At 44.8% G+C, this 25,806-nt stretch overlaps 1 protein-coding gene and 1 long non-coding RNA gene across 13 annotated transcripts in view; both read left to right on the forward strand.

The window, feature by feature from the left end:
* LOC129403390 (leucine-rich repeat-containing protein 37A2-like) overlaps positions 1-25,806 on the forward strand; it is a 136,248-nt gene that overhangs the window by 60,697 nt on the left and 49,745 nt on the right. Inside the window, exon 3 of one of the 12 annotated variants that reach the window (XM_055130878.1) lies at positions 9,685-9,770. The exons of 10 other annotated variants lie outside the window; for them this stretch is intronic. In XM_055130878.1, coding sequence (XP_054986853.1) covers positions 9,685-9,770 — 86 coding nt within the window. Of the gene's footprint in view, positions 1-9,684; positions 9,771-17,574; positions 18,505-25,806 lie in introns of those variants that run through there. One more of the 12 variants, XM_055130879.1, reaches the window with a different exon arrangement.
* LOC129403391 (uncharacterized) lies at positions 15,508-17,480 on the forward strand. Its single transcript, XR_008629170.1, has 3 exons — positions 15,508-15,703; positions 16,012-16,172; positions 17,343-17,480. It is a non-coding gene; the product is annotated as an uncharacterized LOC129403391 (long non-coding RNA).

The raw sequence follows: 25,806 nt of genomic DNA on the forward strand, positions 1-25,806 counted from the left end.
CTAAACTTCATGCCCTATTTATTCTGAATAAATAGTGATGATCACTTTGTTTCTCCTTCTGTTCTTGCCAATCACAGGTGTAAACTTAAGGCTTCCCTGTGCCCCCCTCCCCCAATATGGCTCTTGTTTCCTGATTACTAATTTGCTTGTCTGGAATTTATGTCTGTGCTCCCAAAATTATACCCAGTTACCTTTCTTGATCAAAAGCAAGCTCTTTTTTTGATAGAGGAGGAAGAGTCCATAAGTACCACGAAAAGGGAGTTCATGAAGGTTTTACAGACTCGAAAGAAGAATACCAGCACCGAGCTGACCATTGAACCGGAGGAGGCCTCAGCATAGAGAAACAGCCTGTCCGTTCTCATGAATGAGCAGCTAGACTTAGGGAACATTGCCTGAGAGAGAAGGCTCAGGAGTCGGCCCCAAGAGAACCAAAAGAGCTTCCCTTGGCGGAACACCCAGGAAATGGGTGGGAAACTCCTTCAATGAGGAGTCCTCCTCCATCCAGGAGCACGAGGCGGTGGTGTCCACCACCTGGAGCAGTTCTCCGTGGGCAGCCCGTCTGCCGCCACTTCTCCGAAAATCCCAGCCTAGGCGAAAAACAAACCCAAAGACTTGAAAATCACGCTCCTCGTTTTGGAAGACGCAGACGCTCGAGTTCGGAACATGAAGTTTCCCAGCCCCGTGTCACACACTGAAAAAAATTACCGTTTTCATAAATCTTACTCTCGGCTTTGCCCAGAATGCCCAAAGCCAGAGTGAGTACAGAGACGAAGGAATCAGCACCCGAGAGGCCGGTGCGAGTCGCCAAGCGGCCTCCTTTCGCTGCGGTGAGAACCTCATCAAGTCCCCGCCAAGAGAGGAGTCTCTGTCTTGGAGAGATCAGGACGAACCTTGGCTCCAGTCCTTTCAACCTTCACACTCATCTGCAGGAAAGAAGACCGCAGAAAGCACGCATGCTGCAAATGGGGCGAACACCAGAGGCATCGCGCTGCCAGAGAAAACCGTCGGTAGCAAAGGCACCGCCCATGAGAAGGACGCCGGGATGCCGGGCAACCTCGTGCCGGCTGTCAAGCAGTCCAGCGAGACGCAGTGGGAATATCACAACGTGGCCACCGACATCGTCTCTGCCACACAGAAACCACACCCCGGAGACCAACTGGACATGCAACTCATCCAGCAGCTGTGGTCCCTCATCCCCAACAGTGACGTGAGGAAGCTCATTGCTCACGAGATCCGGACTCTGAAATGGACCGCTCTGAGCCCCAGGTGAGGCTGGCGTGTGCCAAGCTCCTCTCCGGAACCGGCCTCCTGATGAAGCGTCTCAGTGAGCAGCAGGAAGTAAAGGTTCCCGAGGGAGAATGGGATACAGACCAGTGGAAGACTGAGAACTACATCAGTGAGAGAAGGAAGACCAGGGTGAGCAGAACAGCCAGAGGCAAGTGAAGTGAGAACAGATCTTTCTTTCTTTCTTTCTTTCTTTCTTTCTTTCTTTCTTTCTTTCTTTCTTTCTTTCTTTCTTTCTTTCTTTCTTTCTTTCTTTCTTTCTTTCTTTCTTTCTTTCTTTCTTTCTTTCTTTCTTTCTTTTTCTCTCTCTCTCTTTCTTTCTTTCTTTCTTTCTTCTTTCCTTCTTTCTCTCTCTCTTTCTTTCTTTCTCTCTCTCTTTCTTTCTTTCTTTCTTTCTTTCTTTCTTTCTTTCTTTCTTTCTTTCTTTCTTTCTTTCTTTCTTTCTTTCTTTTTTCTTTCTTTCTTTCTTCTTTTTCTTTCTTTCTTTCTTTCTCTCTCTCTTTCTCTCTCTCTCTCTTTCTTTCTTTCTTTCTTTCTTTCTTTCTTTCTTTCTTTCTTTCTCTCTTTCTTTCTTTCTCTCTTTATCTCTTTCTTTCTCTCTCTCTCTTTCTCTTTCTTTCTTTCTTTCTTTCTTTCTTTCTTTCTTTCTTTCTTTCTTTCTTTCTTTCTTTCTTTCTTTCTTTCTTTCTTTCTTTCTTTCTTTCTTTCTTTCTTTCTTTCTTTCTTTCTTTCTTTCTTTCTTTCTTTCTTTCTGTGTAAAACTAAAGTTCGTCGTGGAGTGAGTGCACTTGCGGCCTCCGGGCGGCTCTGTCTCACCGCCCACGTTCGGTGCCCTGGAACCACAGTGTGTAGACTGGATTGGGACAGCCAGTGGTCAAGGAAAGGCGAAGGAAGAACGAAGACCATGCTGGTTCCTGATTAGTTACCGTTTATTCAATCTTTAATCTTCCATCTCCCGCACTCCCAGCTCCGGCCTCTCTCTGGATCTACCGCCACCTCCTTCTCTAGTCTCTCCTCCCTTGTCCCTCTCTGGGAACCCCTTTTACTCAACCCCGCACTTCCAAAGGGTGCAATACATTGAAGTCACCAAAGGCACCAAAAGATCTTACAGGAAGAACATTGAGGCAACATTATTCTCTTGTATCTGCAGGCCATTAATCTAGCCCCCCCCCCCCAAAGAAGATACAAAACCAAAATGGAAGCCTTCCTTGGGCTGAAAGCACTCGGATTTACATCCCAAAGACATCCCAAAGACTGGGCTAGGCTGCCACAGGAAATGTACATGTCAATTACAAACTGGACAGCACCTGAAATTTACATCCCAAAGACTAGGCTGGGCCAGAGCCTGGAATCTACAATGTCAAGTCAGGCCTGGCTAGCACCTAAGATCTGCATGTCAAAGACCAGCTAGGCTTCTTGTGAAAAAAGGGAAACTGCCTCTGAAATTATCTCCAGAAGGCAGCTTTTCAGGAAAAATATTCCAACATATTCTTTCTTTCTTTCTTTCTTTCTTTCTTTCTTTCTTTCTTTCTTTCTTTCTTTCTTTCTTTCTTTCTTTCTTTCTTTCTTTCTTTCTTTCTTTCTTTCTTTCTCTTTCTTTCTTTCTCTCTTTCTCCCTTTCTCTCTTTCTCTCTCTCTCTTTCTCTCTTTCTTTCTTTCTTTCTTTCTTTCTTTCTCTCTTTCTTTCTTTCTTTCTTTCTTTCTTTCTTTCTTTCTTTCTTTCTTTTTTAAATTTTTTATTGAATCACCATGTGGAAAGTTACAAAGTTCTCAGGTTTATGTCTCAGTTATACAATACTCAAACACCCATCCCTTCACCCGTGCCCATATTCTACCACCAAAGACCCCAGTATACCTCCCACCCCCCGTCCCCCGCCCCCATCCCTGCCTGCTTAGTTGATAAATTTCACTTCATTTTTACTTTACCTTGATTACATTCCATATTTCAACACAACATTCAGTATTGTTGGAGTTTTCACCCAAGAAAGACAGCCCTACTGCCAATGCAGCATTTGATAATTAGTTTTCCATTGTTGAGACTGGAGAGATGTGGGGTCCCCCCTGCAGGCATCATCCTGTCCCGCAGGGAGGACCCTTCGTGGGGCTAAGGAGGGGACGTAACCGAATGAACAGACGCAGAGCCAGAAGGAGGAGGAGGAGCGAGAGAGAGAGTTTATTCACAGCAGTTGCAATACTTATACCTCTTGGTTGGGGGGGGGGGCGGTATGCATGCTTGGACCCCCATAGGAACAATAGTAAAATGCAGATCAGGCATGGGCATTGGGCAGATCAGGCATGGGCGTTGGCTAGTGAGAGAGGAATGGCGAACTGATAAGATCAGTAAGGTCAGCAGTGGTGACCTTGTTACAGGAATCCCAAGTAAGCCTCCACTTGACTAGAGGATAAGAGCCGGGCTTGTAAAATGTCTCCCTATAGAGAGATATGAAGTCCCATTGCTTCAAGTACATAGAATTTTTCCCCCCTCCTTCCTGCGCCACCAAGTTCATGCCTGCTTAATGAATAGTCCTCATATTATGGCTGACACCACGCCACCCGACGAGAAAAAAGGATATTTCCAGTTCTCAGCCGGCGTGGGGCTATGGCTTAGTTTAGTCTAGAGACCTGGTTGCAAGTAGTTTCTGGAACCGGAAGTAGTCTAGTTAGGCTCTGGATTCTGGTTGATCAGCAGCATCGCAACCACACAAAAGTATGGCCACCCGGGTCGAGTCTCGGCGGAGCATGCACTGGTATGGGCCTGAGACTTCCCAAGCATCCCGCTGTTCCAAGTATATAGTTGTTTTTTTTTTTCCCCCTCCCATTCCCGCGCCTCTAAGTTTGTGCCTGCTTAATAGACTTCATAATATGGTGGACACCACACCGCATTTCTCCCAGAAAAGGGAAAAGAATCGAGAAAGAAGGATATTTCCTCACCTCAGCCGGTATGGGGCTTTGGCTTAGTTCACAGTCTAAAGAAATAGCTGCTACTTTGATTACCTTCAATACTTCAACAACAAACTCAGTACTATTGATTGGAGTTTCCCCCTACAGTAAGACCTGCTAAAAAGGAACCTTTTCACGTTGCTGACAATCAAGAGATATTAGGTCACGTGGCTGCAACAGCAGCCTCGAGGTTTTGGATTTCTATATGAAGTCCAGGGAAAATTCTTTTGGTAATTGCATCACTGCAATCTTTTACTTCCCTTTTGTGGTGCTCACATGATGGAGGAGGCTGGAGAGAAGAACCATGCCCCGCTGGAGGCGCATGGGCCAGTAGCTCCGATCACACAATTTGGAGGCATTTTGGGAGCGCTGCTCGTGTCCAAAGTAGTTCAGTTGCCTCCGGGGTCGAGCTCCTGCGGTGGCAGAAAGGAACGTACCTACATGGCCCTGTGCTTAAATATCGGCACAGGGCGGATCTGGAAATCCTGCCCCCTCGGCTTTCCCGGGCTTCCCGTGGGTACCTGCATACTCTAAAAACCGGCAGTTGCCTCGCTGCGTTCAATAAGAAAGAGTTGAGAGAGAAAAGACCGTACCCCGCTGGAGGCACATGGGCCAGTAGCTCCAATCACACAGTTTGGAGGCATTTTGGGGGCGCTGCTCGTGTCCAAAGTAGTTCAGTTGCCTCCGGGGTCAAGCTCGTGCGGCGGCAGACTCTTTCTTTCTTTCTTTCTTTCTTTCTTTCTTTCTTTCTTTCTTTCTTTCTTTCTTTCTTTCTTTCTTTCTTTCTTTCTTTCTTTCTTTCTTTCTTTCTTTCGTTCTTTCTTTCTTTCTTCATTCGTTTCTCTTTCTTTCTTTCCTTTTTTCTTTCTTCCTTTCTCTTTCTTTCCTTCTTTCTTTCTTTTTTTTAAAAAAATAATAACCACTTTATTATGCTTGATTTTAGATATCAAAATTACTAGAGGAAAAATACACAAACAATACAAATGTATCAGTATACAAGGCAATTTGAATGGAATTACAAAACTACCTGTATTAACAATGGTGTAATGGATGACTAAAACAGTATAATTAAAGTCATAAACAATCTATGCAAATATGCTTTGCTACGCACTATAATTTTAACCAAATAATCTTCTAAAGCTATTTTGAACCAGAGAGATAGCTCAACGAGCTAGAGTGAATTCTTTGTATGTAGGAGGCCCAGGTTCTATCTCCAGCCCCAAGGACCCCCCACCCAAAACAGTACCTATAGTGAGTCCAAGTGCAAAGCAGAGAGTAGCCTTTAAATGACATCGGGATTGATGTCTTACCACTCCCATGATCTCAGTTGAAACAATGATAATTGATATTTATCAAGAAACCATGATATTTCATTCAATAATTAAAGTGATTTTCATGCTCCCTCTCTTTTTGAGATAACTCCTCATGAGAAAACTGCAGAACAAACAGGTTGAATTCTCAGGATCACCAGAAGATTTCATATGTAAAACTAAATGCTCTCTTTTGAGGAAAGTCTTGAAATTGTTACCAGAAAGTCAGAAGGACATTTTAAAACCAAGGTCTGGGCTACAGAGATAGCTCAAGGAGATTGGGTGTCATGTTTAATGTCCCTAGTTACAGTCAGGTACCACATGGTTTGTTGAGCATCATTGGGAAAGACTCAATGGCTCTTAGCACCCAGCCATGCAGCATTGAGTTGTCCAGGTGGGCACCAAATTGTTAGAACCATACTGCTTACTAAGTATCCCTGTGAGTTCACCTAGGTTCTGAACATTGCAGGGAAGCCTCTGAACCCTCCAGAAGGTAAGGCCTGTTTGTTTGAAACAAAATGATTGAAATTCAGGATATATAAATTCAGGGAGAAATTTAAAAGGTGCCCCAAGTCAGATGTTTATGTTTTTATTGGTTTTGGTGTTTTGTTGCAGTTTTGGTCTTTGGGTCCCACCCAGCTATGCTCAGGGCTTACTCCTGGCTTTGCGCTGACCTTCCTTCTTTCTTTCTTCCTTTCTCTCTTTCTTTCATTCTTTCCTTCTTTCTTTCTTCCTTCCTTCCCTTCTTTCTTTCTCTTTCTTTCTTTCTTCCTTTCTTTCTTCCTTTTTCTTTCCTTTCTTTCTTCCTTTCTCTCTTTCTTTCTCTCTCCTTTCTTTCTTTCCTTCTTTCTTTCTTCCTTTCTCTCTTTCTCTCTCTTTCTTTCTCTCTCTCTTTCTTTCTTTCTTCCTTTATTTCTTCCTTCCTCTTTCTTTCTTTCCTTCTTTCTTTCTTCCTATCTCTCTTTCTCTCTTTCTTTCTCTCTTTCTGTCTCTCTTTCTTTCTTCCTTTCTTTCTTCCTTTCTCTTTCTTTCTTTCCTTCTTTCTTTCTTTCCTTCTTTCTTTCTTCCTTTCTCCCTTTCTCTCTTTTTCTTTCTTTCTTTCTTTCTTTCTTTCTTTCTTTCTTTCTTTCTTTCTTTCTCTCTCTCTTTCTTTCTTTCACGAAGAGGCCTATGCTGAGTGAACAGAACAGCCAGAGGCAAATGAAGTGAAAACAGATTTCTTTCTTTCTTTCTTTCTTTCTTTCTTTCTTTCTTTCTTTCTTTCTTTCTTTCTTTCTTTCTTTCTTTCTTTCTTTCTTTCTTTCTTTTATTCTTTCATTCCTTTCTTTCTTTCTCTTTCTTTCCTTTTTTCTTTCTTCCTTTCTCTCTTTCTTTCTCTTTCTTTACTTCTTTCTTTCTTCCCTTCTTTCTTTCTTCCTTTCTTCCTTCCTTTCTTTCTTCCTTTCTCTCTTTCTTCTTTCTCTCTTTCTTCCTTTCATGGAGAGGCTCATGCTGAGTGAAATAAGTCAGAAGAAGGACAGACATAGAATGATTGGGCTCATTTATGGGACGTAAAAAAAAGTAAAAAGATAGTATGAGATTAACACCCAAGGACAGTTAGCAACAAGGGCCAGGATGAATGGTCCGTGGTTGGAAGCCTGCCTCAAGGGCTGGGAGAGAGGGCAGCTGGGATAGAGAAGGGATCACGATAACAATGATAGTTGGAAGGGATCACTCTGGATGGGAGATGTGTGCTGAAAGTGGGTAAAGGATGAAACATGATGACACTGGTGGGGGGAGGGGTGTTCTAGCATTGTATGGCTGAAATTGGTTCACAATCAGGAAAGCTTTGAAACTCTATCTCACTGTGACCAGGCTCAGGGGTTTCCGGGCTCTCAGGCCATGCCATGAAAGAGCACAAGCAGGAAGACCACGGTCTCCTTCCTGACTCTCCCTCTCTTGCTTGCTCTCTTTTTTCATGGCCACACAACTTTTTTTTTAATTCAGAAAGTTCACTGTCATCCCATTGCTCATCGATTTGTTTGAGCGGGCACCAGTAACGTCTCTCATTGAGAGACTTATTGTTACTGTTTTTGGCATATCCAATACGCACGGGTAGCTTGCCAGGCTCTGCCCTGCGGGCTCCATACTCTCAGTAGCTTGCCGGGCTCTCGGAGAGGGGCGGAGGAATCGAACACGGGTTGGCCTCGTGAAAGGTGAAAGCCCAACCACTGTGCTATCACTCCAGCCCCAGAATGTTAGGTTACCATATTATTTTATTATTACTTCCCTGCTTTTAATTGATTCACCGTGAGATAGTTACAAAGCTTTCATGTTTGACCTTCGGTCATATAATCATCAAACACCCATCCGTTCACTAATGCACATTTTCCACCATCAAAATCCCCAGTATTCCCCCCAAACCCCATTCCAACCCCTCCCCTGCCTGGTGGTAAACAATTTCCCCCATACTCTCTCTCTACTTTGGTTACATCCGATATTTAGACACCAGTCCCACCATGACTCAAACCTGCCAGAAAGACAATGCTAGAATTTCATGGCATTCCTATACACAAATAACGAGAGGAGAAAAAAGTGATATGAAAAAGGCAACCCCGGGGCTGGAGCGATAGCACAGCGGGTAGGGCATTTGCCTTGCACGTGGCCGACCTGGGTTTGATTCCCAGCATCCCATATGGTCCCCTGAGCCCGCCAGGAGTAATTTCTGAGTGCAAGCCAGGAGTAACCCCTGTGCATCGCCAGGTGTGACCCAAAAAAGCAAAAAAGAAAAAGAAAAAGAAAAAGGCAACCTCATTCACAATCATGCCTCAGAAAATCAAATACCTTGGAATCAGCTTAACTAAGGAGGTAAAGGAACTGTACAAAGAAAACTACAAAACACTATTTCAAAAATAAAAGAGAACACAAGTAAATGGAAACACATCTCCTGTTCATGGATTCGGAGAATTAACAATGTCGAAATGGCAGTGCTCCCCAAAGTATTATACAGATTCAGTGCGATCCCTATATGGGTACCTGTCCCAAGAGTGCACTCGCCCCTCGGCGAGCTTTAGTTTTTTTACAGGTACCCATGTCATTCTTCAAAGACATGAATCAAACACTCCTGAAATTCATATGGAACAACAAGCACCACAAATAGCTAAAGCAATTCTCCAGAAGAAGAAGATGGGAGAGGGCATCACCTTCCCAAACTTCAAACTGTACTTCAAAGCAGTAATAATTAAAACAGCATGGTATTGGGACAAAAGTAGACCCGCAGACCAGTGGAATAGGATTGAACATCCTTACACATACCCTCAAATATATGAGCATATAATCTATGATAACAGCAAGAAATGAGAAGTAGAGAAAGGAAAGTCTCCTTAACAAATGATGCTGGCAAAACTGGACAACCACATGCCAAACAATGGGTGCAGACCTCTACTTAACACCATGCACAAAAATCACATCAAAGTGGATTAAAGAGCTCAACATCAGACCCGAATCCATAAGGTACATTGAGGAAAAGGTCGGCAAAACCCTCTACGACATTGAAGCCAAAGGTATGTTCAAGAACGAAATGCCATTGACCAAACAAGTGGAAACAGAGATGAACAAATGGGACTATCTTAAGCTACTAAGTTTCTGTACCTCAAAGAAACCGTGACCAGAATACAAAGACAGTCTACAGAATGGGAATCCAGTTTAATTCCAGGTTTAACCTTTTTCATTTGTTTGTTTTAGTTAGGGGGCACACACAGAGGTGCTCAGGGCCTACTCCCAGCTCAGTGCTCAGGGGTGGCTCCTGGAGCTGCTTGGAGTTGAGGACTCGGAGGTACCATCTGCTGCCAGAGATGAAATCTCATCTCCCAAGCATGTACCATGTGCCCCAGACTGTTAAACTCTCCCTCTGGTCCCTCTGTTTAGTCTTTTGAGTACTACCACATTCTGAAAAACTAAAAGGTACAGTATGTTTTTCCACCTCTTCGCCACCAATTTTGATTGTCTGCCTCTTTCATTGCTGCCAGCCTCCTGGTGAAAAGGGACAGCTCGACCTGGTTTGGTGTGTTTTTTCTTTTTGTTTTTAACTTAACTTTTTTTTTTATTTTATTTTCCCTTACCTTATATAGACACTGTGGCTTACAAAATTGTTCATGATGATTTGTTACAGACATTCAATTCCACCATCACTGCACCTTCCCACCACAAATGATCTCCAGTTTTTCCAATCATCCCTTCAGCCTATCCCCAAAGCAGGTACTCAGTAATTTATTTTATATTGCTTCTTATAATTTGCTAAAAGAATAATGAAAAAATATTTCCTCAGAAGAAAATTAGTGAAGATTGTGTATCTCACCCTGAAGCTGTTTTTTTAGTTATTTTTAGTTTTGGGTGTTTTTTTGTTTTTTGTTTTTGCCTTTTGGGTCACACTTGGCGATGGACAGGGGTTACTTCTCGCTCTACACTCAGGAATTTCTGCTGTTGGTGCTCAGGGGACCATATGGGATGCTGGGACTTGAACCTGGGTTGGTCGCGTACAAAGAAAATTCCCTACCTGCTGTGCTATCATTCCAGCCCCTTACCCTGTAGCTATTAAGCAATTGTACAAGACATGGCTAAGATATTGTTATAGGGTATGCTTTCTATGTTGGTACTTTCCTAATCAAGATTGGATGCCTTCTACTTTACATCCCACCCAGTCTGGTGTGCTACTCCTGGCTAATCAGTGTTTTATAGTTTGAGGTGTCACGTGGCTGCAATGCCCCTGTGCATTCCAGTAAGTCCAAAGTTTTCAAGGGTGTGATAGAGGTGGAGTGAAATTTTTAACTGCTCATCTAGCCAAGGCATGCGATTCCGTGCCAGAGCGAAAGAATGAGGTCCTTTTGTGCCAGAGACCACCAGTGTGACAGTGATCCTCAAGGGTCTCCAGAGCTATACCTAGTGATGCTTAGAGTCACATGGTGCCCGGCGTCAAATCCAGGCCTGGTATGCACCACGGCCCCTAAACTTGGTCTTTATCATTTGCCACATAAATGTTTTCAGTTTATTTCAGTTTTGGGACCATACCCGGTGGCACTTAGGGCTTACTCCTGGCTCTGTGCTCAGGGGTCACTGCTGGCTGAACACCGGAGACCATATATGGTGCTGGGGATCGAACCCAGGCTGTTCATATGCAAGGCAAATGGCTTACCCCCGTCCCATAGCTCCATGAAAAGTTTTGAGTTTTTATGTAGACCAGTGTCTATTTCCTTTTGTCACTTTGGGTTTGAGTGTTTGTAATTAAGATCCTAATTGCCAGGTGTAAGGTCATGAAAATTTATTTCTGTGCTTTTTCTCGGGAACGTGATTATTTTCTTTGGACTAGTTGTATAGGGAGACGACTCTTGGCTCTCTGTTTGGGGGTCACCCTGGCGATGCTGAGGGGAACCTGCCATGCTGGGGATCAAACTGGGCTTCCCCTGTACAACTCATGCATTCAGTCTTCTGGGCAGCCCTCTGGCCCACCGCTTCATAGTTACGGAGTTAGCTCTTATTTTTAGATCCATGAGCCGCTTGAGCTCCCTTCTATGTCTGTTGTAAAAGGCCCAGCGTCCGCTTACCCCTGCCCAGTCACTGAAGTCTGTTTTTCCTGCCTCTTCCTCGCCCCCTTAACATTTCTCTGTATTTACAGTTCCCTTATTTTTGTGTACACCTCAGTAATATTTACATAGGGCATATACTCTGTGGCTACTTTCTGTATCCAATTCTGGAACATTTGTAGCCCACGACAACAGTGGTTTCCCAACCCGGGGTCTGTGGGTAGGTGCCAACCTGTCCTGCCAGAAGGTTTCTGCCACTTTGTGACAAGTGATGGCCACTTTCCATGTGGCAAACCAGAGGCACGATTTTCACTTTGTAATGTTAGACTTTAAAATGAATCCACAAAGTGACATTATAAATAATGCCTTTTGTTCCTGCCTTGTTGGTCTGCAAAAGATCACTCCCCTTTTCGCTGGTTCCACAGAAAAGGGTTGAAAACCACTGGCCCCCTGCCTTGGTTGTAACTGCCGGGCTTTGGACTATGTGCAGGACAGCTGTCGGCCCACCATTGTGACAAGGTCAAAGAACGCTGCTCTCGAAGGTTCCCTCCCCCACACAGAAAACACACTCTGACTGATCCCTTTTCCCCGGATGGCAGCACACAGAGTCTACTGTTTATGCCTGACATCTTCGGCTGAGTGAAATGACCGGGATCCACCTGTAAATACAGCAGGAGGCTGCGCTTGTCAGTTTTCCCTCTGTGCAGTAGTATCTATCCCCTAGGAATACTCTAGCCAAATGTATTATCCATTCTTTCCTTAACAGGCAGTTGGATTATTTCCAGGGTTAGGTTATTATGAAGAAAGTTTCAGAGGTGGACATTGGTTGTTGTTCTGTTGACACAGCCAGGTGTGTGGTCTGGGACTGAGGATTGGGTCCCCACATCCAACATGCCAAGCATGCGCTCCAGCCCTTTCGACTATCTCCCCAGCCCAGCTTTTGTGTTTTGTCATGGTGGCCATCCACGTGGGGCTGGGGCTGATGGTGCCTGCGCATTGAGGGCCGACCAGTCTCTTCCTGGGTGACAGAGTGTCCCCTGGAATGAGGCGGGGGAAGCCGGCCTGCTGTGGAGTTTTCCAGAACTACTCTTGCTCCTCACTTGGGGATTCTCCATTTCTTTTGTCCTTTGCTTTCATTCTCTATCACTTTCTTCCCTTCCCCTTCACAAGCCAAATGGAGCCAGAGCCCCAGGACTACAGGGTTTCCAAGGGCTGCCTCCTCATTCCCATGCAAGTCCGGGCCCCTAGCTCCTGACTGTCATTCGTAAAACCAAGGCGACCCCAATGAAATGTCTATATTTGGGGGTTCATTAAAGTATTCCTTGTACGAAGAAAGCGTTCACATTTTCCTGATTGAATTTGAGTGTCAAGGGCAATCGGATCACTCAGGGTACTAAAAGAAAGATAAAACTATTGTCTGCGAATGTTCATTTTGAAGTAGAGACCTGTGTGAACAGTTTCACAGGGTATTGGGAGAGGCAGTGAACTCTGCAATTACTGGTTTGAAACAATATCAGACTCCAGGTAACATATCCAAAGCCAATCGTTTTTTATGGAGAGAGAAAGCTCGGGTACAGCTTAGTGATCTGGTATTGATTGAGGCATAGAAAATAGTGGTGGGTGGAGGAAGTGTGTCAGAATGCCAAAGATTTCAGCCTGCTCTGGAAGAATGAACTCGAATTCAGATCATCTTTACAAAGTCCTGGATAGGGCTGGAGCAATAGCACAGCAAATATTTGCCTTGCACGCAGCCAATCCAGGTTTGATTCCCAGCATCCCATATGGTTCTCTGAGCGCTGCCAGGACTAATTCCTGAGTGCATGAGCCAGGAGTAATCCCTGTGCATCACCAGGTGTGACACAAAAAAGCAAAAAAAATATATTAAAAAGAGCTGGATCTATATCTATATCTATATCTCTGTTTTGTTTGGGGCAGGGCTATTTGGCACCACACCCAAGTGTCTGGGGCTATTCCTGAATGTCTTGCTCAGGAGTGACCCCTTGGAGTGCTGGGGATACACTCCCAGTCATCAGCCAAAAAACAGGAACATTAATGATTAAGGTGATCCTTTCTAAAAAGACGAGGGTGGGGGGCTCCCAACATGTTCCTTTGTATTTGACATACTATTCCAAGGATCAGAGTTGGGTTGGCCACATGCAAGGCAAGCAGCCCCTCTGTCCTATCTATCTTACCCAAGATCTAACTTTTTTGTTTTTGCACCACACCCAGTGATGTTCAGGGATTACTCTTGACTGTGCATTCAGGAATCACTCTTGGCAGTGTTCAGGAGACCATATGGGATGCCGGGGAATGAACCAGGTCAGTCACATGCAAGGCAAGCACCCTACCACTGTCGATTTCATTTTCTTAGGAGGTGCCAATATGGAATAAAAACAGGGCAATTTTCAGAAAAGGATCAGATGGAGGCATGTCCTACATGTAGCAGCTATCAGTCTTGATAAAACTGGGGTGTGCCTTGAATCACTCATGTTCCTACTTCTGAGTCTTAACTACAGCAGCCATAAAATGAGAAATGATGATGTGGTAGTTTCTAGACATCTAGTTTCTAGAACAGAAATAACAAGATTAAAATTAAGACCATGATCAAAGATTTTCCATTTTTAAAGCAACTTTAAGACTGAAGGGAATCAATTAAAATATTTTTTAAATTCTTCTCTATAAAACAATTATTAGCATTGTAAAGAGGTCACACTTGACTAATGGACTCAGTTTTTGTCTTAGAAAAGAAGAACATTGGTTATATTATCCTTTATGTTTTTTGGGAGGGGCCAAACCTGGCAATGCTCAGGGGTTTCTCCTAGCTCTGCACTCAGGAATTACTCCTGGTGGTCCTCAGGGGACCATATGGGATGTTAGGGATTGAACCTGATCAGCTGCATGCAAGGCAAATAAATACTCTCCCTGCTGTACTATTGCTATTGCTCTGACCCCTGATTATATTATCCTTTTTTTCAAGGACTAGGGAACGTTTCACAGATGGAATTTGGTGCTGTCCTGACTCTGCTGACCAGGATTCAATTTCCAGCTCCATAAATGGTCCCCCAAGCCCTGCCAGGGGTTCAGTTATGCCTGAGCACAAAGCCAGAAGTCAGCTTTGAGCATCACTGAGTGTGGTCCCAAAACAAATGAACACAGTTCCATCTGACACTAACATTTTTTTTTGACATTTTTCGGTCACAGGGGTTACTCCTGACTCTGCCCTCAGGAATTGCTCCTGGTGGTGCTCGGGGGACCATATGGGGTGCTGGGAATCAAAGCCAGGTCAGCCACATGCAATGCAAATGCCTTACCAGCTGTGCTATCACTCCAGCTCCCGACAGTAATATTTTTGAATTACAGATGGGTAAGACCTGCTTGCCTTCTCAGGCCCTTGCTCCACCAAATAGCAACAAGAAAGCTAAGAGTAGTCTCTCGGGTGGGCTGCAGTGATAGCACAGTGGTAGGGCGTTCGCCTTTCTCGTGGCAGACCGGTGTTTGATTCCTCTGCCCTCTCGGAGAGGCCACAAGCTACCGAGAGTATCGCTCCCACCTGGCAGAGCCTGGCAAGCTACCCATGGCGTATTAGATATGCCAAAAGCAGCAACAAATAAGTCTCACAATGAGAGACGTTACTGGTGCCTGCTCGAAAATTGATGAGAAACGGGACCCACAACTTGAATCAACTAGATTCCCCAGTTTCTGCCCTGCTCTCAGCTCCCACATCATCCCAGCCCCACAAACACAACTTCACAATGGTCCAGTATCATGTGGGGTCGGGATGGGGTGAGGAGGAAAGAAATTGTTTTTTAAGGATTCAGGGGGACTACCAATCACAAAGATTTTTATGACTTGCCTCTTCCAGGGTAGTTTTCCACACAAAGTCAGTGCTCCTCATTTTCCAGTTTCACTAGGTGGTGCTCTCTGTCTGCTACCCAAGTGTCCAGGATGAACAAGAACCAGCTGCTTCCTAGAGGTCCTTGCCCCTAGGTCCTTAAATTAGCTCTCTGGTCTCTAATCCCGGGACTCAATGGTAACAAGATGACATACAATTTTCACACACTTTCCTCTAAGGAAACCGTTTTGCATCATGTTTAGTCTATTATTTATAACAAGCAATTCTTTAACAAAACAAATTCTTTAACATCTTTTTGGACAGAATTGGGTCGTGGTATGAAAACTCAAAATAAAGGTAGTTGGAAAGGTGTAACGGAGGTGGAACTGGTGTTGAAATATTGAACGTAACCAATTACTACGAACAACTCTTAGAACAAAAAAAGAAAGAAAATTAGCCATCTGGCCTCTTCAAGAAAGACTTGTGCTGATTGGACTCCATGGAGTTCTAAGGTGGGGATTTAGCACCTCGCCCTGCACACTGTGGGCTGGGCCTGGCCACAGTAGACCCGCCCCCAGCACGCCCCACCCCTCGGGCGCGCCCCCTTTAAAAAAGCGCGGGCGAGTCCTGCGCAGGCGCAGTGCCGCCATGAGCCTGGTCACTCAGGCACAGTGAAGCCGAGGAGGGCTGAGGTGGTACCTTTCACGGTTCCCAGCAAGAGTGACAAAACCCTGTTGGTGTGGGAGCTGAGCCTTGACCCTACGGTCAAAGCCTTGCATGTGAGCCGGGTCCGGAGGGCAGGACGGGGTGTTCCGGGAAAGGCGACCCCGGAGCCCGACTTCCCGCCGTGGCCCCGCGCCCTGCACTGTGCCAAGGGAACCGTGGCTGTCAGCTCGCCGCGACACTTTCTGCTGCTGCACCTCGGCCCGTGGCCGTGCGACTCTGCTGCAGCCCGGGCTTGCAGAGTGCAGCGTGCTGGGGATGTGGCCCCCCGCGCGGGGCCGGGGCGTGTGCGGGGAGGGTGGCCTCGCATGCCAGACTGTACGGTGGGTGACCGCGGCGGCCCCGCATCGTTCTCTGTCTGCAGCCTTTTCCCGCTTCGCCTTCTGTGTGCGGTGCGCGTCTTCCCCAACGCTGTGGCCGCCCCGCCCGGTTTTTACGCAGCGGTCATTTTATTCTGCGCGCGCTGCTCACTCAGCCCAAGGGGCCTGCGGCCGGCAGCCGCTCTTCCAGTTCTCTCCGCTGAAGGTGGGTCGTCACTTGGCAGGGGCCCCGTGGGAAGCAGTGCTGGGCGGGGGCACCTTACACTGGCAGCTAGCCGCCCCCACCCACCAGCCTCCCGCTGCCTTGCAGAGTGTCCCCCAGAATCCGGGTAGCAGGCAGCCTGTCCCCCAGGGCTGCTGCTGCAGAAAGGCCAGGGCTGGTTGCAGGAAGAGACTCGCTGACAGGGTCAGAGCCAGTTCCCAGCCTCCTCTGGGCTTTGATGGGGTCCACGTGTGCGCTTGGCAGTCCTGTTGGCTGGAGGAACTCGTGGCCAGAGTCATCGCTCTGTCTTAAGCCAACCATTCCCGATGCCCAGCCCCAGTTCCCAGTTCCCACTGTAAACTTCCTTCCCTTGGCGTGCACCCCAGCTCCGCGGTCTCCAGCTCCAGAATTCCGTCTCACTTGGGCCTCATTTTAGTCCCATTCTTTTGTCTGGCCCATTTCCATTCTTCTGTGGTTCGTTTCAGTTTTGGTGGTGCAGGGTTGGGTGTGGAGGGGATGGGGGTAAGAACCTAGTGGTCTGCCGATCCGCTGTTTTCCCGTATATACCCCCCACACTTCCCATGCCTCTGAATATATGAATGAGAATTTTTTTTCAAACCTTTCACTTGATAATTCTAAACCTTCTCTGATTGACTCCCCGAACTGGCTTCTCACTCCTTGTCTTACAGCTCATTCTCACTCCCCGTCCTTTCCTCCATGCCTGCGCCTTCATCAGACATGAGAGCACCCCTCCATGGTGACCATAGACTCAGCTGTTCAGATTAATCAGAGACTATGGAAATAATGCAGAAAAGTACCATGGCTTGAAAATAATGAGTATTAGTCTTTAGTATGAACATAATGTCTAAACTGTTTAAGGAACAAAGAAATAGGTCAGGAGTTAATGTGCTGACCTTGCTTGCTGCTAACCCAGTTCTATACCCAGCAACACATAGATTCCCCCAACCAACATGTGGAGTATACCCAGAGCACAGAGCTAGGAGTAACTGATTACTGCTGAGTATGGCTCTGAAACAAGAGCAACCACCAAAGTTTGCTTGATTTGCTCTTCACAGCCACTTTATGAAACTTGTATTGAGAAGTCTTGGTCGGCTGAATTAGATCTCTGTGGCAAGTCATTCCTATCCTTGAGTATGTCTCTTATGTCTTTAGGTTCGTCTCAGCAGACATAAACCACTTCAGCATTGGACACTTGCCCTAAAATGTTCCCAATGCCAGGAACTGGCAAAATGCTATCTTGGTTTCAATGGATGGTCTGAAAGGATTGTCAGCTTTGGAAGTGGAGATAGAGTTCAAGTGCAAAGCCTGTGCCCGCCGTGTTCAAGGCCCTGGCTTTTGTCCTGAGTACTTCATGACTCCACAGCACTGTGAGGTGTGACCCCAGCGGGCCCTGAGGACCGACAGACCTGCCAGATGGGAGTTGTCTAAGTGAAAGTGTCTGAGCATCGGTCACACCCCAGAGTCAGTAAAGATCTCAGTGAATTGACGTGTTGTCCATATTCTACAACACTTGTGTGCTCTGCATGTGCATGGTTGGTGTAGTTCATGGAAAGTTTTGCTTACTGTTGAAGTCACAGGTTACTTCAACTATTGGCAAGGATTGCTGGAATTTAGTTATTACTTCTAATTAAACTTTTTAAAATCTACATTGATGGGATTATACGGCAGCTGGGGGCAGTTTCTGGGTATGACTGCCTAGCGACTGGAAAATGGAGAATCTGGGTGGAAGAGGCCCAGTCCCGAACATCCACACTATAAAACCAAGCTCCCAGAAGCATGCGGCCATGATGCGGCCACAGGACATCTGATAGGCTAGTTCTCCCTCTTGTAGAACCTGGCAATCTATGAGAGTTTACTGCCTGCATGGGGGAGAGACCTTGTCAAGCTCCCTGTGGTGTATTCATATGCCAAATACAGTAACAATGATGGGTCTCATTCCCCTGACCCTAAAGACCTCAAATGCGGCACCACTGGGAAGGACGAGTAAAGAGAGGCTGCAAAAATCTCAGGGCTAGGATGAATGGACGTTATTGGGCCCGCTCAGGCAAATCGATGATCAATGGAGTGACAGTGACAGTGAAAATCTACATTGAGATATTCAGAAGGACCTTTAATCTAAAATCCTAACAGCTTCAGGATCTTTCTGACCTTGAAGAAAGGGAAAACGAAGATATTGTGGCACCACTTCAGAAGCAAAGTGTGAAGTTCTGTGCTTTAGAGGTGGTATTGTCATCTTTTGATTGCAAGAGCCCTGGAGTTGGCATAGCCGAGACTTTGGATAAACTGGAAGGTCTCTGTGGGGACTGGAATAAGGGTATGCGTAAGAACTCATTCTCTATCTCTCTCTTTCTCTATCTCTCCTCTCTCTCCTTGTCTCCTCTCTCTCTCTTTCTCTCTCATCATATTTTCAGATATATCAGAAATAGCCCTCTCCTTGCCAAGCTGCTAAAGCCTTGGGCAGATGTTTTTTAGCAATACTTGTTTAAATCTTAGGTAATAGCCAACAGAACTGAAATTTCTGGAGGGGGTGTATGCTGGGGACACCTGATGATGCTCCTGGCTCAGTACTCAGAAATCACTCCTGGCAGTGCTCAGAGGACTCTGTGGGATGCTGGGGATCAAACCTGGATTGGCTACATGCAAGGCAAGTATCCTACCTGCTGTGCTATCACTCTGACAGAACCTTGAACTTCACAATTTTAGAGCTGTCTTTCTACCAAGAAGCTTAGGGGTATGGAGATGGGAACAATGTTTCTCCTATTTGGGGTAAGAATCTTCTTTGTTCCAAAGTAATCTTTCAAATATGAATCATGTGTGATCTTCTGTTATCCCAGAAAAATGTTCATCTAGATAATGAAATAAACTAATACAAATGTTTTTACCCCCAGAATCTATGGCACGTAGGCTTAGGGTATACAGTCAAAGGCAGGGCTGTTAGTGAAAGAACTGGAACAGCCTCTGGTAGGTGAATCTTAGGGAGAGACCAGCTCATCTATGCCACTACCAACCCTTTCTCAAGCTCCTGTTTTTTCTTTTAATTTAATTTTATAGAGTAATTCACAATATTTGATTACATTTAATATTAGAACACCAATCCCACCACCATTACACCTTCCTACCACCGTACTTTGGATGTTTCCATCCCGAACCCGAACCCCTGTCCCAAAGCAGAACTGAAAGAATTTATTTTGTATTGTTTGTTCTGAATCAACTGCCAAAAATGCTCCAAAAAAAGCTTCCTTAGAGGAACGTATGTGAATATTTTTGTATTTCCCCCAGGGACTATTAAGCCCTTCAATAAAGCTTACTGACATGTTGTTAAAGGTTGAGCCTTCTGTGCTTTTATATATGTTTCCCTCTAAGATTGGTTGCCTTCTACTTTAAACGCCATCAATTGTGGAGTGCTACTCTTGAAATATTGGTGTTGTGAGGTATGTCAAGTTCCTGGTTTATAGTAGAGTAGTCTATAGGTGTCTAGCTTCCATTTGCCCATTTGAAATATATCATCAGTGTGAGCTCTGTGCCATGATCTTGACTAATTTCTCCCTTCTAGTTGACCAATTCAGGAATGTCCAGAATAGATCAGACAGCAAAAATGTATGATAATAGCCCTGACAGAATATACCTAGCACAGTGGCTGGAGAGATAGCACAGCGGATAGGGAGTTTGCCTTGCACACGGCCGACCCGGATTTGATTCCCAGCATCCCATATGGTCCCCCAAGCACCGCCAGGAGTGATTCCTGAGTGCAAAGCCAGGAGTAACCCTGAGCATTGCCGGGTGTGACCCAAAAAGAAAAAAAAAAAGAATATACCTACCACAGAGCCTTTGACACATAGCTTTGTGTGGTGCCTTCCTTAATCACTAAGATCATGATGTAGTTCTCTGGGGTTTTTTTTGTTGTTTTATTTATTTTTATTTTTTATTTTTTGGGTCACACCCAGTAATGCTCAGGGGTTCCTCCTGACTCTGAACTCAAGAATTACTCCTGGAGGTACTGGGCAGACCAAATGGGATGCCACGATCGAACCCGGGTTGGCCACGTACAGGCAAATGCCCCACCTGCTGTATTATCGCTCCAGTCCCAGTTCTCTTTTTAGACTTCATAAAAATCAGTTATACATATTGACATGGTAAATCTATTTGTTTTGGTCAGATTTAGGACTATTATCATTCCGTATGAAAAGAAAGATGACTCAGAAGTTTGCTATTTAAAAGGCTATGTCCCATGCATTTCAGAAACTGCTCATTGTGGTTTTAGGTAAGACTTTTCTTGTCTGTCCTCGAAGTACTGGAGTTTTCTTCTTTGAAGAGCAAATAAATTGATTTTGAGAAGTCAATTACAATGAAAATAATGGAAATATAAGTATTTCCTATTCTTTTAGTCACTAGATGCTTTTCAGAAGTAGTCTCAAATTTGTCCTTTGTGGAATCTGTGAAAAATAATTACAGCAATTACCCCCAATGTATAAACGTAGAATAGTTTAGATTGTAGAGAGTATTTGATCCAATTCTTCTTTCTCAACTGCTTGTCAATAAAGCAGAATAGTATAGTGGTTATAAACTTCAGAGTCCTCTATTTAAGTACTAACTGTTCCCTTTTTTCATTTTTTCTTTTCTTGTTTTTTTGGGCCACACCTGCTGATGTTTAGGGTTTACTCCTGGCTCCTCAGTCAGGGACCACTGCTAGCAGGACTCGGGGAACCATATGGGGTGCCAGGGACTGAACCTGTGTTGGCTGCATGCAGGGCAAATGTCCTGCCCACTGTAAAAGCACTCTGGCCCCTCTGTCAAATTTTTTAAAGGCAACTGAAGGTCTTCTATTCAGATATGTGAAGGTATTTCTAAGCTGTAATTTTCTGAAAAATTTGACTTTGTCATTTAGCTTAACTTATGGGCAATATGATAAAAGTCAAATACTTAAAACATACCTAGAATTTAGCAGTGGACAAACTATTCCAATTATTGCTACTATTTCCTACTGAAGAGAAAACATAACTGGAATCAGCTCAGGGTTGGTTTTCAGCACTGACATATTGAGTGGCTGTGATCCTGTGTAACACCAACTATGTATTGTGAACCTTCACGGTGATTCTGCTGGGGCCAGGAAGACAGCTGAGAGGCCTCGTGCACATGCTGTACATGTAGAAGGCCAAGGTTGGGTTCCTGGCAACACATGAGTGTCCAGGAGCAAACCCAAGTACACAGCTCGGGAGAAGACTCTAAACACTTCTGGGTGTGACCCCCAACAACAACAACAAAAATAGTGGTCATACTATTTAAGATTTTTGAATTTTCTCCTCTTACGGAATTGTAGAGTGCGATGAATATTACTGGCTATGCCCAAAGGAAACTGAATAGTCAGTAGTGAATCCACAAACAGAATTGCTCTCTTTGCTCTATAGCCCTGCGGTCTTCATCATCATCACCATCATCCCGTTGATTGGCTATTTTCTCGAGCGGTCTCAGTAACGTCTCCATTCGTCCTAGCCCTGACATTCTATCAGCCTCTCTTTACTCGTCCTTTCCAACGGTGCTGCATTGGAGGCTCTTTTAGGGTCAGGGGAATGAGACCCATCATTGTTACTGGTTTTGGCATCTAATACGCCACAGGGAGCTTGCCAGGCTTTCCCATGCGAGCAGAAAACTCTCGGTAGCTTGCCAGGTTCTCTGAGAGGGAGAACTAGGCTATTAAAAAGATAATTTTACATATCTTTAAGAATACTCTTCAGAAAAGTGTGGTTATGGTCATCTGTTTTAGTTTGTTTTGGTTTTAGGATCATATCTGGCAGTGGTAGCTATGCTACTCCTAGCTTTGTGCTCCAGGAACCATCTGGTACTGGGATCAAACTGCAACCTGTAGTCTGCAGAGCATGTACCCAGCCTAGTGAGATCTCTTTTGAGCCCAACTTCTTTTAATATCTGCACTGAAGCCTCAGCGCTTGGTGAGGTTTCCCTGACTCCCTAGCACCCTGCTCTACTTGTCTGTCTCCCATACAACTGGAGATTCCTTTGGTACGGGAGACATCTGTGCTTCTGGTACTCCCAATCATATGTTGTTTGGAGGTAGGAGACCATGTACATTGTATAAATGAAAAGGAAATTCCCTTCTTCTCCAGGAACCCCGGAACCTCCAGCATTCTAGATGTTAACAGTTCTGCAAATATCTAAGGGAAGAATTTTCGTGGGGCTGGAGTTTTAGAACATCAGGTAGTAGCTCTTGCCTTGCACGCAGCCAACCAGGGTATGATTCCTGGCATCCTATATGATACCCTGAGCACTGCCAGTAGTGATCCCTGAATGCAGAGCCAGGAGCGCTGCCAGATGTAGCCCTGCAGTCTTAGAGGCAGAAATTTTAAGTTGTCAGAGACCTTATATAGTTACATGAGTAGACTTTGGGTTGACTTCAGCCTTGAAGTCTGGGCAAGTCTTCTAGTAAAAGTGACTTCTTTGGTCATCTAGTAAAATTTCTATCAACTAGAAGAATCTTTAAGAACCAATGGGGGCGGTGGAGCAGGTGGGATCCATCGCACAATGTAGGGCATTTACCTTGCACGAACCAACCCGGGTTCGATTCCCAGCATCCCATATGGTCCTCTGAGCACTACCAGGAGTAATTCCTGAGTACAGAGCCAGGAGTAACACCTGTGTATTGCTGGTGTGACCCAAAAAGAAAAAAAAAACAATGGGAGCTTAAGAAGATGGTACTGGAGCCAAGGCACCTACCTAGCATATCCCTGGCACGGTATATGGTCCCCTCTAGCACCACCAGGGAGCACAGAGCCAGCAATAGCCCCTGAGTACCAGAGGATATGATCCCCACACCCAAAATATAAAAGAAATAAAAGAAGAAGTGGGTTGGAGAGATAGCTCAGCAGACTGGGCACATTCTTGGCATAAAGGAAGCATAGTTTCAGTTCCAGCTCAGCACGGCGTTGCCAGGAGTGACTCCCAAGTACTAAGTGGGTAAAATTCTGTTTTTTTGGGGGGTCACACCCAGCAATGCACAGGGGTTACTCCTGGCTCTGCAGTCAGGAATTACCCCTGGCAGTGCTCAGGGGACCATATGGGATGCTGGGAATCAAACCCGGGTTGTCTGCGTGCAAGGCAAACACCCTACCTGATATGCTATCGGTCCAGTACCCAAACTGGGTAAAATTCTTGAACACCATGAGTCTGACCCCAAAACAGAGAAACAAAAAAAACCAAACTTAATGTCTGCATTGAAAAGGAAAATGTTCTTATTTTATGATTTAAAACTAAAATTATTGGAGGGGCTGGAGTGATAGCACAGCGGGTAGGGTGTTTGCCTTGCACGCGGCCACCCAGGTTCGATTTCCAGCATCCCTTATGGTCCCCCAAGCACCGCCTGGAGTAATTCCTGAGTACATGATACAGGATAACCCCTGTGCATCACAGGGTAACTGAAAAAGCAATAAATAAATAAATAAATAAATAAATAAACAAATAAATAAAATTATTGGATGTATAAAGGAAGTACACACCCAGTATCATTGTGCTCTACCTTCATAGAAAGAACATTTTAGACAATAATTTTGAATTGTTCCTTGTTAACTTTATTTCAGAAAGTGGTAAAATAGCTGTGGAATATAGGCCTTTGAGGAAGTCACTGTTGCCAGAACTGAAGGACTCCGTGATTTAATTCAAAGTATGTGAAGAGAAAAATGTAAGGATGACATACATTGGATGGCTGTAATTCAGAATAAAGAGCAGATTTTGGAAGTTTTTAGCATATGTAGTCAATTCTATCATCCGCAGGAAACTATGAAACTCTAAAACTGTATTTGAGGGAATTTCTGGAGTTTTTCTGAAGTCCTGACCGTTGGTTCTAAACCCTTATTTGAAATTTGGAGAGTTCTGAGTGCCCTCTGAGTTCTGTCAGACAAATAACTTTTTGAACTCCCCTTAAAAAGAATCCTAGTGATTTGGGGCCTTAAATGTGATTATGTTAGAGCATTTGAAAAGTTACGTTTTTTTTTTTTCAAGTACTTAGAGCTCAGCATCTCATGCATATCTTACATGAAATATTTTATGAAAGAACCTTTCTGTTAAACAATTGCACTGTGTTGCAAATTAGGAATTAATTTACTAATTTCCAGGAGAACACATGAATGCACTATTTGAATGTGTGTTCTAGTGATGGGGGTGTGGAGGGGGTGGAACAAAATGTGTTTCATATCATTGGTAACAAATTTGGAGTTGGATAAATGTAATTAACTTGGCTCATAGTCAGAAAATTTGTTTCCAAGGTTAGGGAAAGAAAAGGAGAGAAAAGGTGGTTGTGTTCCTCTTGTTGAAATTTTTTTTTCTTTGTAAAATAATTTTTTGTGTGTGGGGGGAAGGTAGCGTGGCTCACACTTGGCAGTGCTCAGGAATTACCCAGCCTGGCTCTTTGTAATAATCACTTGTTGTATTGCTCAAGGGACCAGGTGATGGTAGGGAGCAAATTCAAACCTTTCTCATGCAAAGCATGTGCTCAATCTTTTGAACTATTGACCTAGGTTTGAAAAATAATTTTTAAAATAGTTTAAATCAAACCCATCAAGAAAACCTCAAACGCCCAAAATTGGGTCTTAAGAAGATTAGCTTAGGAGTCTGAGACACAGTTCGTCAGGCTGAAGCATGGACTGTGCGTGAGGGAGACCTGGGTTTGATACCTGCCACTGCATGGCCTCCGGAGCACTGCCAGGAGAAACCTCAAACACCTCCAGGTGTGGCCCCCAAACAAACAAAAAACATCCACCTTACTATGAAACATGAGAAGACATTTAGTTCTAATGCCAAAGAATTCAGAAAACTAACATCCATCCCTAAATGAGGACTCTCTTGGAACAAACTCCATTCAAAGGTCTCTACTCAACTAGACCCTGGGAAGTAGCCCCTTCTCATAGAATGTTTATTCTAGAAGTCTGAGATAATGAGAACTGAAATCCATGAGAAGAAGGACTGTGAAGAAAGTTAAATGGGTGCGAGTCACAGTATTGCAAGAGAGCCTTGTTACATTCTGACGTTAAGGTCTTCAGTGGTCTCTCCAGGAGTGCTAGACAGGCAGGCAGCCCTCTAGAAAGGGGCTTGCTACTTTTTCTCTATGAATTAATGTTGAGCTCCATGCAAGAAAGGGGGATTTGCCCCAGGCCGGTGTAAAGGAGTGTATATGAGTGTTCATTCGTTTATGGTCGGTCTCCCAGAATAAACTGTTTATGGCCCCAGAGCCCTCCTTCAGAAAATTTTGGGTCAGTGATTCCATGCTATCCCCTCTCTCAGGGACTGATAAATAATCAGAGATACTGAGAGTTTAAAGGTAATGAGAACATTTGGGAACCCCCATCCATCCTAAGTAGTGCTCCTTTTGCAGGTTAGCTAGCTTTCTTGGAAGCAGGATGGCCCAGGGGAGGAAGAATGTGTCTCGGATTTCAGTAGTGAGGAGGACGCACCAAGACCACCACAACTGGACTAGTACTGTTGAATTCGCCAGTGTTCCCAATGGGGGACACACTGTTCCTTCCCCTCCCCACCCCCACCACGGGGTTTGGCTCAGAGTAGTTGGCAGTCCCAGTCCTGTTTGGCTGGCAGGGGTGGGGAGGGGAGGCTGGAG

Source organism: Sorex araneus, chromosome 3 (assembly GCF_027595985.1).
Source record: "Sorex araneus isolate mSorAra2 chromosome 3, mSorAra2.pri, whole genome shotgun sequence".
Classification (NCBI taxonomy): Eukaryota; Metazoa; Chordata; class Mammalia; order Eulipotyphla; family Soricidae; genus Sorex; species Sorex araneus.